Genomic DNA, 14,126 nt, shown 5'->3' with positions numbered 1-14,126 from the left:
AATACTTAGAACATACTATGATCATAACTCATCTGTACAGTTATGCCACTGAAGAACTAAACCAATTTATATTAATTTAAGCTCAAAATACAAAAGTTGCATTTTGTGTTTTACCTGGATATTGCAGCTTTTTCCATTATTTCCTGCTGAATGAGCCCAGATGGCTCAATGACATCCAGTATAATTATACTCCACAACTTGTCTGATTTTGGCCTTTGCAACACAGCAGATTCATCTTCCACGTGTCTCAGCCAAAACTCAAGTGTTTCTTTAGGAAAGTGATTGGCTTCCGATATGAGGTCCAGAGTTATACGATGTTGGTCTTTCTCCACAGAACTGTAAGGTTTAACCTGCCCGAGTGTGCCAGCAATTATGGGCAGAATGGAGAAGCCTTCGGAAACATCTAACACATAGAATGGTTCAGGGATGCTCTCTTCTGAATTACTCTGTCCACTTACACAGCTCATCTCGTTATTCTGGCAGTGAGTATCCATGGCCTGACACAGTTTCTCTGGAGTCAATGAAGACAACACTTTTCTCATTGCCATTTTAAAGCTTTCATGATAGAGGTTGTTATTAAGCAAAGCAATTTCTGTGGATTCCAATATACATGTCTGCTCCACAGCATCTGGTTTGCTGGTCTGAAGGTTAGCCAGGGCACTACAGAGTTCAGCTTCACTTCCTAAGGAGAACAAGTCTTTATCCTTGCTAAAATCTTTTCCAACATCCATTTCATGTTCTGAACTGAAAACACTGATATTCTGAATTCTTAAGTAACAATCTTGACAAGACACTTCCATCATCACCTGGTCCCCAGATTTTATCCAGTAGTCTCCATAAAACAGTAAGAAAGAAAGAAAAATTGTAATTAATATATTTATAAGTCTAAGAATCATACAAATACTTCCACCCTCCCCTCATTTTGAAATCACTACAGGAAAGATTACATCTATTGATTTAATAGAATTAAGTGAATTAATTTATTCATGTCCTACAAAAAAAACTAGGAAAAATCCCTACAGCTTTACTTAGTGAAAAACTTAAGTTTGAAGATTCAATTAACTAATGGCATAATAGACTCAAGAGCTCCATTATTGGACCCCAACTGTTAGTTTTATAGTGCCTTTACTGCAATCACTAGGTATCATGTCCCCATATTATGGAGTGGGGAAAGGGGTACAGGAGACTCCCAATCCTCTTCAGTAGTGAAGCGAATAACAAAGATAAATAAAAGTCAGGGATCAATACCAAATCTCACTTTAGCTTAAAGGGGCATTCTTTTCTCTAACAGCAATTTCCAAAAAGAACAAGGCAGCATTCAATAGAACCTTGTCAGTAATATTTCTGTTTATATTTAAACATTCTTTCATGTTTAGGAATTTGATAATATAAGGAAGGACTAAGTCCTACAATAAAGAGTGTATCATGGTCTTATCCATGAACTTTCAAACTTGGTAAAACTTTAAAATGTGCACGTATAATCACAATTTCTTCTTATCAGCATTTAGAGATGGTTGAAAATACAAATTATTCTTTTGTTTACACATTTAAAATGTCCTTTCCCTAAGAAGGATTAAAATTTTTAAAGCGCATCTAAGTTACTATAAGAAAGTTAGAATAAACAAAATAACACATGAAAAGATGTGCAACATCACTAATCATCAGGGAAATGCAAATCAAAACCACAGTGAGATATAACCTCACACCTGTCAGAATGGCTAAAATCAAAAACACAAGAAACAAGTGTCGGCAAAGATGTGCACTGTGGGTGGGAATAGTGTGGAAAATAGCATGGAGGTTCCTCAATAAATTAAAAATGGAATTACCCCTATTGGGTATTTATTCAAAGAACACGAAAACACTAATTCAAAGGGATACACACACCCTTATGTTTATAGCAGCATTATTTACAATAGCCGAGGTATGGAAGCAGCCCAAGAGAACACTGATAGATAAATGGATAAAGAAATGTGGTATAGAAGAGAGGTGGGCTGGGGGATAGGTTAAATAGGTGATGGGGATTAAGGAATACACTTGGTATGATGAGCACCAGGTGATGTATAGAGGTGTTGAATCAGTATAGCATACACTTGAAACTATAATTACATTGTATGTTAACTAGAACTTAAATAAAAACTTAGAAAAAAAAAGATGTGATATATACATACAATAGAATATTACTCGGCCATAAAAAGGAATGAAATCTTGCCATTTGCAACAATATGGATGGATCTACAGAGTATAATGCTTAATGAAATAAGTCAGTCAGAGACAGACAAATACCACATGATTTCATTCATACGTGGAATTTAAAAAACAAAATAAACAAACAAAGAAAAAAAAAGAGACAACCCAAAAAACAGACTCTTAACTACAGTGAACAAACTTATGGTTACCAGAGGGGAGGGAGGTGGATGGATGGGTGAAATAGGAGGTGAGAATTAAGAATATATTTATGATGGGGTGCCTGGATGGCTCGGTGCATTGAGCATCTGACTCTTGATCTTAGCTCAGGTCATGAACTCATGGTTTCTAAGATCATGCCCTCCATCAGGCTCTGCACTAACATCGTGGAGCCTGCTTGGGATTCCCTCTCCCTCTCTCTCCTCCCCTCCCCTACTCACATGCATGCACATGCATACATAATCTCTCTCAAAATAAATAAGCATTAAAAAAAAAGTATATTTACGATGAGCTTGAATAGAGAATTGCTGAATTATCACATTGATGATCTGAAACTAATGTAACACAATATGTTAATTATACTGGAATTATAGTTTTAAAAATAAAACAAATAAAGAAAAAATGCCACTTACTGAGTGCCAGTTGCTATGATAGGCATTTTACATCCATTATCACTGATAATCCCTACAACAATCCTACCAAGTAGGCAGCAGCATCCCATTTTTATACATCACATAATAACAGCTCTGAGATATAACCAGCAAGGCTAGCCAGAGAGTCAGTAGCAGTGCTAAGACTTGAATCCCAAATCTACCTGACTGACTCCAAAAACACCATACTAGCCACAACACTATACTCATCCCATGACTTAATGGTCTTGCCAAATTAAATCCTTGACTAGGAGACTAAACAGAAATAGAAACTTATTACCTCCCAGTTTAAAACAGGTATAATTTTTCTATGTAATACAACTTACGTGAACTACACTAAAACCCATCAAATTGCTAGCAAAAAATTTTCTACAGAAAAGTATCTTTAACATAGAACTTCTCTAAGGAAGTCCATGAATTTATGAGCCCTCTAAAACTGTAAAATGTTGTTTATATGTGTGTGTGTGCATTTCCATGGCTCGTGGCTCCACAAATGCCATCCGATCCTAAAAGCAGGAAGCACTCCTGCACTAGTACTTTTCTACCATGTTCTATAAAAAATGGACTAGCAGGGGCGCCTGGGTGGCGCAGTCGGTTGGGCGTCCGACTTCAGCCAGGTCACGATCTCGCGGTCCCGGAGTTCGAGCCCCACGTCAGGCTCTGGGCTGATGGCTCAGAGCCTGGAGCCTGTTTCCGATTCTGTGTCTCCCTCTCTCTCTGCCCCTCCCCCGTTCATGCTCTGTCTCTCTCTGTCCCCAAAATAAATAAACGTTGAAAAAAAAAAATTAAAAAAAAAAATGGACTAGCATTCTATTATCTGCTGATAACCAGAGTAATCAGAGCTGAAGAAATGATTTAACGATAGACATTGTTGAATGGTATGCAGCAATTATGTTTTATTCTCTTTCTTAACTATATATATTAACTATTTAAAACTACTTTTTAAAAAAGAAAGTTCTGAAAAACTTAACCAATCTCCCTCAACTGGAAACTTCATATTCAAAGTAAATTTTCTTACACTGATTGAAATGCTTAGAAGATTAAAGCAACAAGACTAAACAAACAAACAAACAAACAAAAATTAGACAAGATATACCTGCAAGGTCATGTACGGGGTAGACAGCCTGTTCCCAACATGTTTCCTCACTAGGACTTGTGGATAAACTGTGTTCATCATCAAGCTGGAGTACAAACCAAACCACGATAGCATCTAGTATGCCTTCTTTAATCACAGGAATACCAATTTTACCAGACTTTTTAGTTGCAAGACTTTTTAATTCCTGACAAAAACGTAAAAGGAATGAAAGCAGTTTATATATGCAATATATACATGCCCTACTATTACATCTCTTTCCATTTCTGTAAGTTCTCAGATCTGCCCAGCATCACTGGGGGAATCAGTATCTTGACACACCTATAGCCATTTCAGGCATACTAAATGAGAAGCTCCAATCTACCACAGTGGAATACCGTGGAACTATTAAAAACAATGAGGCAGAGTGAGTGGGTGGCTCAGTCAGTTGAGCATATGACTTTAGCTCAGGTCATGATCTCACAGTTCGCAAGTTAGAGCTCCGCATAGGGCTCTGTGCTGCCAGCACAAAGTCCGCTTTGGATCCTTGTCCCCTTCTGTCTCTGTCCCTCCCCCGCTGTGCACAAGCATGTGTGTGCTTTTTCTCTCCCTCAAAAATAAACATTAAAAATAAAATGAGGCACATACATAATACTGATGTAGAGACAAATCCAGGATATACTGTTGAACGAAGGAAGTGAATGGCAAAGAAATAGGGATTGTTTTTGAAAACATGAGCACATGAGTGTGTGTGTGTGTGTGTGTGTGTGTGTGTGTAGAAAAACAGAAAAGCAAGTCTGAAAAGATATACTTCAAATTGGTGACCTGAGAAAGTAGGACCTAGATTTAAAAAAAGGAAGGGGTGCCTGGGTTGCTCAGTTGGTTAAGTGTCACACTCCTGATTTTGGACGCTCAGCCTGGAGCTCTGAGCTGCTTGGGATTCTCTTTCTCTGTCCCTCCCCCAGCAACATGCATGTGTGTACTCTCTCTCAAAAATAAATAAATAAAGTTTAAAAAATAATAAAATAAATTAAAAAGGAAGACATATACTTTTTCTTCTATTCTTCTGTATTACTTGAAAGTGTTAAAACAAGCAGATTTTACTTGAAATTTAACTGTGGCAAAGAAAAATTAACATAAGAAAATCTCAAAATAAGGACAGCTTTGGGGTATTTAGCAACTATAATCATGTTGATCCCTACTGTACAGTTGTATCAGAAAAGAAATGATCTTGAAGCTCAGTCTCAGTAATCAATGTCAAAGTGTTAATGTAGCTCCAAACCACCTCAAGAAAAATCTAGTAACAACTAATAGGGGATTAAATTATATTAAATGTATTAAATTACAAAGATCTTAGGCTAAAATGACCTTCACAAAGTGTTCTGTGCTCACGCAGGTTTCATCTAATCTGACTTAAAGACCTTCAGAGAAGGACTCGATGTGACCTTTTTTCATTTCCTTAGGCACTTCCTTTGTGTAGCACAGCCTCCCACCACCCACCGATACACACACACAGACACTTAGGGCCATCAACTTGTCCTGGTTTACTCAAGACTGTTCTAGTTTTTTTTTTTTAATTTTTCTTAATGTTTATTTATTTTTGAGAGAGAGACAGAGTGAGACACAGCACGAGCAGGGGAGGGGCAGAGAGAGAGGGAGGCACAGAATCCGAAGCAGGCTCCAGGCTCTGGGCTGTCAGCACAGAGCCCGAAGTGGGGCCCAAACCCAGGGACTGCAAGATCATGACCCGAACCGAAGTCGGACCCTCAACCAACTGAGCCACCCAGGTGCCCCAAGACTGTTCTAGTTTTAAAAATGAAAGTCCCGCGCCTTGGGAATCTCTCATTTTTGGGCAAACTGATATGGGTGCTCGCCCTAATACACATACAATCTAGAGATCTGGATTACTGTTCATTTCAAGGAATACTGTTAACTTAAAACAGCAGTACAACATTGAGAAAAGTCAGAAAGCTCTAGGTTATAACTCTTGCATTCACACCTGCATAATCTGAGGAAAATGAATGTAAACAAAAGTTCTCTCATCTGTACAGCCCAAGGATAACTATATTGCAACACTGTTGTAAAAGCAATCTAAGAACACATGTGAAAGCACCCGGCACATTATACATTCCCAACAAACTTTAGGGATTTTCTTCCTATGTATTTAAAGTAAATAATTTCAGGAGAAAATAATGGTTACCATTTAATCATTTTCCTTACATATAGTAAACAGAATCCCATGCAAACTCATAAAATAAGACTGTTCTATGTAGTACTTTAAACAATGAATGAGGGGCGCCTGGGTGGCGCAGTCGGTTAAGCGTCCGACTTCAGCCAGGTCACGATCTCGCGGTCCGTGAGTTCGAGCCCCGCGTGGGGCTCTGGGCTGATGGCTCAGAGCCTGGAGCCTGTTTCTGATTCTGTGTCTCCCTCTCTCTCTGCCCCTCCCCCGTTCATGCTCTGTCTCTCTCTGTCCCAAAAATAAATAAACGTTGAAAAAAAAAAATTAAAAAAAAAAAAAAAAAAAAAACAATGAATGAAATTTAATGCTCAAAATTGTAACTTTTTTTTTTTACCTGAAGATTGTTGAAATCTACTGTCATAATTTCAAAGCACTCTGTCAAAGCCAAATATCCCCCAGGAACTCGACTCATCTTTTCAGTTGTATATGGTTCCACTGTCTCTTCAGTATCCACAGAAGAACAAGCTGGACTCTGAAATTTCACATTTGTTGGTAAATAGATCCCAGCAACATCCTTAGTACACACCCTGGTAAGAGGGAAAATGAGAAGTGGAAGGGAGAAAGATGGGGTGGGTTTTTTTGTTTTTTTGTTTTTAGAATTGAGTCGAGAAAAAAAAGACAAAAATGACATAAAAACTGTATTGGCAAAGGTTTCTTAAACACAATACATACACAATCACTAACTATAAAGGAAAACAAATGAAAAATAGATCTACATTACAATTAAGAACTCTGTTCATCAAAAAATACTCAGCTTTAAGAAAGTAAAAAGGCACATTGAGTAGAAGCAATTTATAATACACCTATTCAACAAAGGGCTCGTATCCAAAATATATTGGATATATAATAATATATCCAAAATATATTTTTAAATTTCTACAAATAAAAGAAAAACAAAAACGGGCAAAAGACTTAGTTCACAAAAGAGCATATCTAAATGGCCAAAAAGCATACAAAAAGTTGCTCAATGTCACTAGTCACCAGGGAAATGAAGTTAACATACTACACAACCACCAGAATGGGGAAAAGGGAAATGTCAGTAACAAGTGTTGGTGAAGACACACTAGGATCTACACTAGAAGTCTAATACACTATTGGTAGGGGTTTAAAATTTGTAAGACCACTTTGGAAGACTTTTCTTAGTACCTACGCAAGCTGAACATACCCATTCTAGATTCATTCTTAATATAGGAACCTGAAGGTATGTGGCTTTTCTACTTCTGGGAATACAGCCAACAGAAATTCATGTATACAATCCCAAAAAGACTGTCCAAGAATGTTTATAATTGTACTACTTCTAATAATCAAAGAACTGGATATAATGTAAATATCCATCAACAGTAAAATGGGCAAATGTCTTGGTATATTTGTACAGTGGCATACCGTACATCAATGAGAATGAACAAGCTACACACCAGTGGATATGGATACTGAAAAAAGGCCAGGCACAAAAAAACCATTCTATATGACCCCACTTGTACAAAATTCAAAACAAGCAAAATAATCTATGATGTCAGAAGTCAGGATAGCAGCTATGGTGTCAGAAGTCAGGATAGCGGGTTTCTACCTAGGGACTTTGTGGGGTGGTGGTAAGGTTCTGAACCTTGATCTGAGCATTAGTTACACAAGTGCATCAACTTCATGAAAATTCATCACACCATAAATTTATGGTTTATGCACTTGCTATAACAATGTTCTGATGTCGATAAAAGTTTACACTGAAAAGAACACTTCATGAGCATTTAGCAGCACAATTTTATGAAAAAGAAAGACTCCAGAGGAGCCCAGTGGCTCACTTGGTTAAGCATCCAACTCTTGATTTCAGCTCAGGTCAAGGTCGTGAGATTGAGCCCTGCATCAGGCTCTGAGCTGAGCATGGGGCCTGCTTGAGTTTCTCTCTCTCCCTTTCTCCTCTCCCTCTACCCCTCCCCTGCCTGCACAGGCTCACTCTTGCTCTTTCTCTCTCTCTCAAAAAAACAAAAACAAAAACAAAAACAAAACTCCAATCTTTCTCATCTCAGAGGTATTCATTTATTGGTCTATCTACCCTTACAGGGTTGAGGTTGAATTGTGTACTTCTAGAAAATATTTTATTATACTCTCAAAAGATGAATGAAACTATTAATGATTTTAATAACTCAGAAGTGCTACAGAAACAAAAAGGATATGACAACTTCCTTTTAATTTCTTATAAAATACATGAATATAAATTTATCAAAACTCATGATCACATGGTTGATGGGTCCAAGCCCTGCGTCAGGCTGTCAGGCTCTGAGCTTACAGCACAGAGCCGGATTGGATTCTCTCTCCCTCTCTCTCTCTGCTCTCCCCCTGCTCAGGTGTGTGTGTGTGTGCACTCTCTCTCTCTCTTGCACTCCCTCTTTCTCTCCCTCTCTCTCTCAAAATAAATAAATAAACTTAAAAAAAAAAAACCATACCACAGGATGCCTGGGTGGCTCAATCAGTTAAGCATCTAACTTGTGATTTTGGCTCAGGTCATGATCTAACGCTCATTTATTCCTGGGGCGGGGGGGTGGGGAGGGGCAGAGAGAGAGGGAAGAGAGAATCCCAAGCTGGCTTCGCATTGTCAGTGCAGAGCCCGATGTGGGGCTTGATCTCACAAACCGTGAGACCATGAGCCAAGCCGAAATCAAGAGCTGGATGCTTAACCAATTGAACCACCCAAGCATCCCAATAAGAAATTGGTTTTAAAAAATCATGCAGCATATCTATTAACATGAAGAGGCTCACAAAGAAAAAGCATATATATTTATTGATATTTTTGAAACAAAATTAAATTTATACACACATACACATTTACTTACAGAGCTGACATTCAACCAGGCACACTAATTCAGCCAATCTGCTAATTAAGGCCACTGTTTGGCTGATGCTCTATGCCCTACCAACCACTAAACATTTTTACTTATCACCCCGTAACATGCATAGAGAATAAGGAAGAATATACAATAAAGATGAACAGTAGTTATCTAATGGTGAGGAGTTTAGGATAATTTTTATTTTCTTCTTTTACTCATCACTATTTCTTAAAATAATTATATGTTACGTTTACTACTATTAAGTTATAGGAAGGGGGCCTCCTTAAAAAGTCCTAATAAAATAAGGATCAGTATTTTAGCAAGATAAAATATTTTTTAATGCTCAAGAAAAAAATAACCAAGAGGCTTCTATGACTAAAAATATTTAATATCACATTTTCACTTGTGTCATATTTGATAAGTAAATCTTAGAATTTGCAGAGCAGAAACTTCCTAAAATTTCATTCTACATAACCACAAAACATTATCAATAAAGTTATTAAGAAGAAGAAAATAGGAGAAATAAATTAAAATAAATTATTTTCACACTGGAAATTTTTATTTCACTTTCATCTGAAATCAGTCTGAACTTAATATTTTTCTATATGAATCTATCACACATCAAAAAGATACTAAATTTGGGGTGCATGGGTGGCTCAGCTTGGGATTCTCTCTCTCCCTCTCTTTCTCCGCCCCTCCCCTGTTCACACACTTGCATGCTTTCTCTCTCTCTCCCTCTCTCTAAATATAAACAAACTTAAAAAAAAAGGATACTAAGTTGTATCAAAATTAATTTTCCACTAAAAAATCTAAAGCTGGTTTTAATTCTTTCTTTAAAAGAAAGAAAGGGGAGCTGGTGGCTCAGTGAGTTGAGTGCCTGACTCTTGATTTCAGCTCAGATCATAATCCCAGGGTCATGGGACCAAGCCCTGCGTTAACCCCAACTCGACTCGTGCTCCATCCTGAGAGTGGAGCCTACTTGGAATTCTCTCTTTCTCTCTCTCCCTCTGCCCTTCCCACATTCACACACTCTCTCTCAAATTAAAAAAATAATACTTTAAAAAAAATTTAAATAAATAAAAGAAAAAGGCAAAAAGGGAATTAAGACTGGAATAAACATCATGAATTTAAAGGTCACAAAACTACAAATTCTCATCCAAATAAACATTCCCTAAATAACCTTTCAAGTACAGTCTACTCCTTAAAATTACTGTTTTCTAATATTTACTACTTAAATAATCACTTACCTATGATGTCTTCTTATTTCTGCACATTCTACTGCCATTCCATATAGAACAGCACTTGCTGGTATAACTTTCCCATACTTTTCACAATTACCATTTTCACCTCTGGTCTAAAAATATAACAATAAAAATTATATTCAGTTATATGTATGCAAAAATATGTGTGCATGATTATGAGAAAGAAAATTAATTTTTAAAAAACCTTAAAAGCAATGGGTAAGGATAAACAAGTTAAGGAACTTTTTCTTTAAAAAGCTTCTTTTGGGGTGCCTAGATGATTCAGTTGGTTGAGCATCCAACTCCTGATTTCGACTCAGGTCATGATCCCAGGGTCTTGGGATTCTCTTAAGACTCTCTCTCTCTCCCTCTGCCCCTCTCCCCCACTTATGCACTCTCTCTCTCTAAAAAAAAGTAAGTTTCTTTCGTGGGGCACCTGGCTAGCTCAGTCAGTACAGCATGTGAATCTTGGATCTCAAGAGTTGTGAGTTCAAGCCCCATGTTGGGTGCAGAAGATTGCTTAAAAATGAAATCTTTTTAAAGAATGTAATTAAAAGTTTCTTTTGTTAACTAGACTCATGGTGATCATTTCATAATATATACAAGTTTTGAATCATTAATTCTACACCTGAAATTAATGTAATGTTATATGTCAATCACACCTAAATAAAGAAGTTTATGTATGTATATACACATACAGTGTGTGTTTATATATAATGTATGTGTGTATATATATGTACACATACATTGGAATATTAGCCATAAAAAAGAACGAAATCTTGCCATTAGCAACAACATGGATGGCTCTAGAGGATATAATGCTAAGTGAAATAAGTCAGAGAAATACCGTATGATTTCACTCATATGTGGAATTTAAAAAACAAAAGAACAAAAAAAGAGACAAAAAAACACTCTTAAATACAAAAAATAAACTGGTGGTTGCCAGAGGATAAATGGGGGGGGGGGGGGGATGGGTGAAACAGGTGAAGGAGATTAAGACTACACTTATTATGATGAGTGATGAATAATGTATAGAATTGCTGAATCATTATATTGTACACCTGAAACTAATATAACACTGTATGTATGTTAATTATATTTGAATAAAAACACAGTATTTAAAAAAATCAAAAACAATGAATGGGATCCCATGTTAACACTAAATTTATTTTTTTTAAGCTTATTTTACTTTCATTGCTATATGTATGTGTGTGTGTATACATTAATTTTTTTCATCAGTACAAATAGGAAAAGGAGGGTAGCTAGGAAGTCTGTATACAGCAACAAACTGCTGGGTATGACTAACAGAGAAGCCAAAATCACTAATTTTTTTAAAATCATTATTACCTAGTTGAAAAACAACCTCTCTTCTTTTTAAACTTTAATTAGGTATTTTAAATTCAAATCATTTTCTGTAAATAGTAAATTCTTGTTAAAAGCCTTTCATTCACATTACCTATTACAAAAACCAAATCGACAATTTGTGGGCCACATTAGAGGATTTCATTGCAAAACATAAGTTGGCAATTTTAAGAGTTGGTCCTGTCCAATCAATTGGTACATAAAACATATACAAAGCCAGTTACCAATATCTCTTTTGATAATTTGCCAAACTCCAATCAGTGAGGGCTGTGAGACTGAAAGCACTTCCCTTTCTCAACCCTACTCAAGAATTCCACAATGCCGGTCCACAATGTAAGCTTAATTACCATGAATTCCTTCCTGGAGTGTTTTTGCCTGAATACCCCATTTGGGTACACAAGCATATGTTATATGATTAAATGTGGTTTTTGCATGGATTTCTTTCCGCCTACAAAGTATACACCTTGACAGGATGTATAGTAAAACCTTGGATTGCATATAAGTTGTTCTGTGAATGTTCCACAAGATGAGCAAACATTTTTAATAAATTTTAACCTGATAAATGAGCAATGTCTTGTAACACAAGTAGTACATGACACCGAACATCACATGATCACAACTAAGCAAATGGTTCTTCTTGCTCTCTCTCTCTGCGGGATTATGGGTGATCGTCTCCCATGCTCAGGTGCTCCGTCTCAGGCCACAGTGTTTGGCAGAAATCAGTAATTTTTCAGAACGTTGGAAGGTGTCCACAACTGGCACTAGTGTATTTTTTGTCACTTTATAAAGCACCTATGGATAGTCCTTTGCTTTTCCACACAAGAGTAAGCTTAGGAATGTTTTCCTTCATTCTAGGTCAAGATGCCTACAGATATAGACCCTTTCCTCTGTTGCCTTATTGGCAGTTACATTAAATACAGTATACGACAAGAGTTTATTGATACTGTAGTCAACATCTGTATGAGCATATACAATGGCTCCCATGCAGAAAAAGATTGCACTGAGCCAATAGATAGCAGTGATACCATTACTGACAATGAAAGGCACCCTACACAATAACGCTCCTCTCTCGTCTCCCCCACACCAGCCATGAAGGTTTTCGAAGGTAAGTGCAGGTTATTTTTCTTTATATTTTGTATTTTCTTTATTATTTTGTATTATGCTACAGTAATGTAATCATTTTTGTATGAATATTTTTGTGTTGTGGGACAACTCATCTGGGTTTCCACTATTTCTTATGGGGAAATTCACTTTGATATATAAGTGCTTTGGATTGCAAGTATGTTTCTGGAATGAATTATGCTCACAAACCAAGGTTTTACTGTATGTCATACTGCTTTGCAAATACACGAGGGGTTCGATAAATACCTATTGAAATAATGATTTCTTAATCAAATTTAAGTGTTTTCATGCTGCTTACCTTTGGCTGCAAAAGTAAATGCTCCCATGCATGAATTAAACTCTCCACAATTCCTTCTCCAAATAAACCTGCATCGACAGTTTCTGTTACAACTAGGGACACTCTATAGAATGATTTTTTAAAGATATATGTAAGTAAAATATCATGCTATTTATGTAAAGATTTCAAAGCTGAGAGGAGAAAGGAAGAGTATATTATAGAAACAATCCATATATAAAATTTTCTAATACATTTCATTTTTTATTTTCTACCCACAAATCTTAAGGAACTTGACTCTACTGTTCCTCAGGCTCCTCTGTTCTCCACTGACACCTTCTGGGGGTGGAGAGACGCACAACCTTCCCTTGACCCTGCTACCTCCTCAGGCTCTTCTTTCATTCCCTAAATCCTTAAGAGTGCTTCATAGCCAGTCCCCTCCTTGATGTCAACACTCCATAAAAATATTGTCATAAATAATTCCCTTACTTATCAAGATGATTCTTTCTCAGGTCTCATTTTCCTTAATCTACAAACATGTAATGTATATGAGAAGGCCTCCCTCTCAAAATCCTTCTCTTCCTTCATTACTCATGTTTACCTCTTATATATTCATAGGTCTCTTGTTGCTTCTTTTGCTTCACCTACTACCTGTGAGTTATCACAAAAGAGCCACAGAGCTCTGATCTTTTGACTGTTCTTTCTTTCTAGAAAATTTCACTCAAAGACATACCAAAATAGTTTCTCTCTTCTCTGAACTTCTTTAGCACTTATTCCCAGTATCATTTATTTATATAGCTAGAAGATAAAGAAAAACTTCATGAATATTCCTTATCTTCCTCTTTTGATTGTGGGCACCTTGAGTACTGAAATAACTTTGGTATCCTCTACAGGGCCTAAAGCCAGTATTATACAAGTCCACAAAATTTTCAATGTTTAAAGGCTGCAAACAAATAGAATGTTGAAGGTATCCCAGTCATCTAGTCCAACATCTTGATGTCTCTAGATTTGCTCAGGGCCAAAATAAATTATAACAGAGTCAGTATTAGAATCCATATCTCCTAATTCAAAGCTGTAGGTCCTTCTACCCCACTATCTGTGAGAGAAATGAAGGTTAAATTAAAGTAACTGATTCATACCATGGACTGAATTGTGGACCA

The 14,126-nt window shown here is 36.7% G+C and overlaps 1 protein-coding gene across 1 annotated transcript in view; it reads right to left on the bottom strand.

Moving 5' to 3' along the window:
- PRMT9 (protein arginine methyltransferase 9) overlaps positions 1 to 14,126 on the bottom strand; it is a 44,750-nt gene that overhangs the window by 20,651 nt on the left and 9,973 nt on the right. The window contains exons 5-9 of the mRNA XM_043567839.1: positions 12,991 to 13,093; positions 10,215 to 10,321; positions 6,483 to 6,675; positions 3,931 to 4,114; positions 115 to 832 (exon numbers count right to left, since the gene is read on the bottom strand). Coding sequence (XP_043423774.1) covers positions 115 to 832; positions 3,931 to 4,114; positions 6,483 to 6,675; positions 10,215 to 10,321; positions 12,991 to 13,093 — 1,305 coding nt within the window. The remainder of the gene's footprint in view (positions 1 to 114; positions 833 to 3,930; positions 4,115 to 6,482; positions 6,676 to 10,214; positions 10,322 to 12,990; positions 13,094 to 14,126) is intronic.

This window comes from Prionailurus bengalensis, chromosome B1, assembly GCF_016509475.1.
Source record: "Prionailurus bengalensis isolate Pbe53 chromosome B1, Fcat_Pben_1.1_paternal_pri, whole genome shotgun sequence".
Taxonomy (NCBI): domain Eukaryota; kingdom Metazoa; phylum Chordata; class Mammalia; order Carnivora; family Felidae; genus Prionailurus; species Prionailurus bengalensis.
Note: the sequence above shows the minus strand (reverse complement) of the source record. Positions and strands in the feature narration are given on the sequence as shown.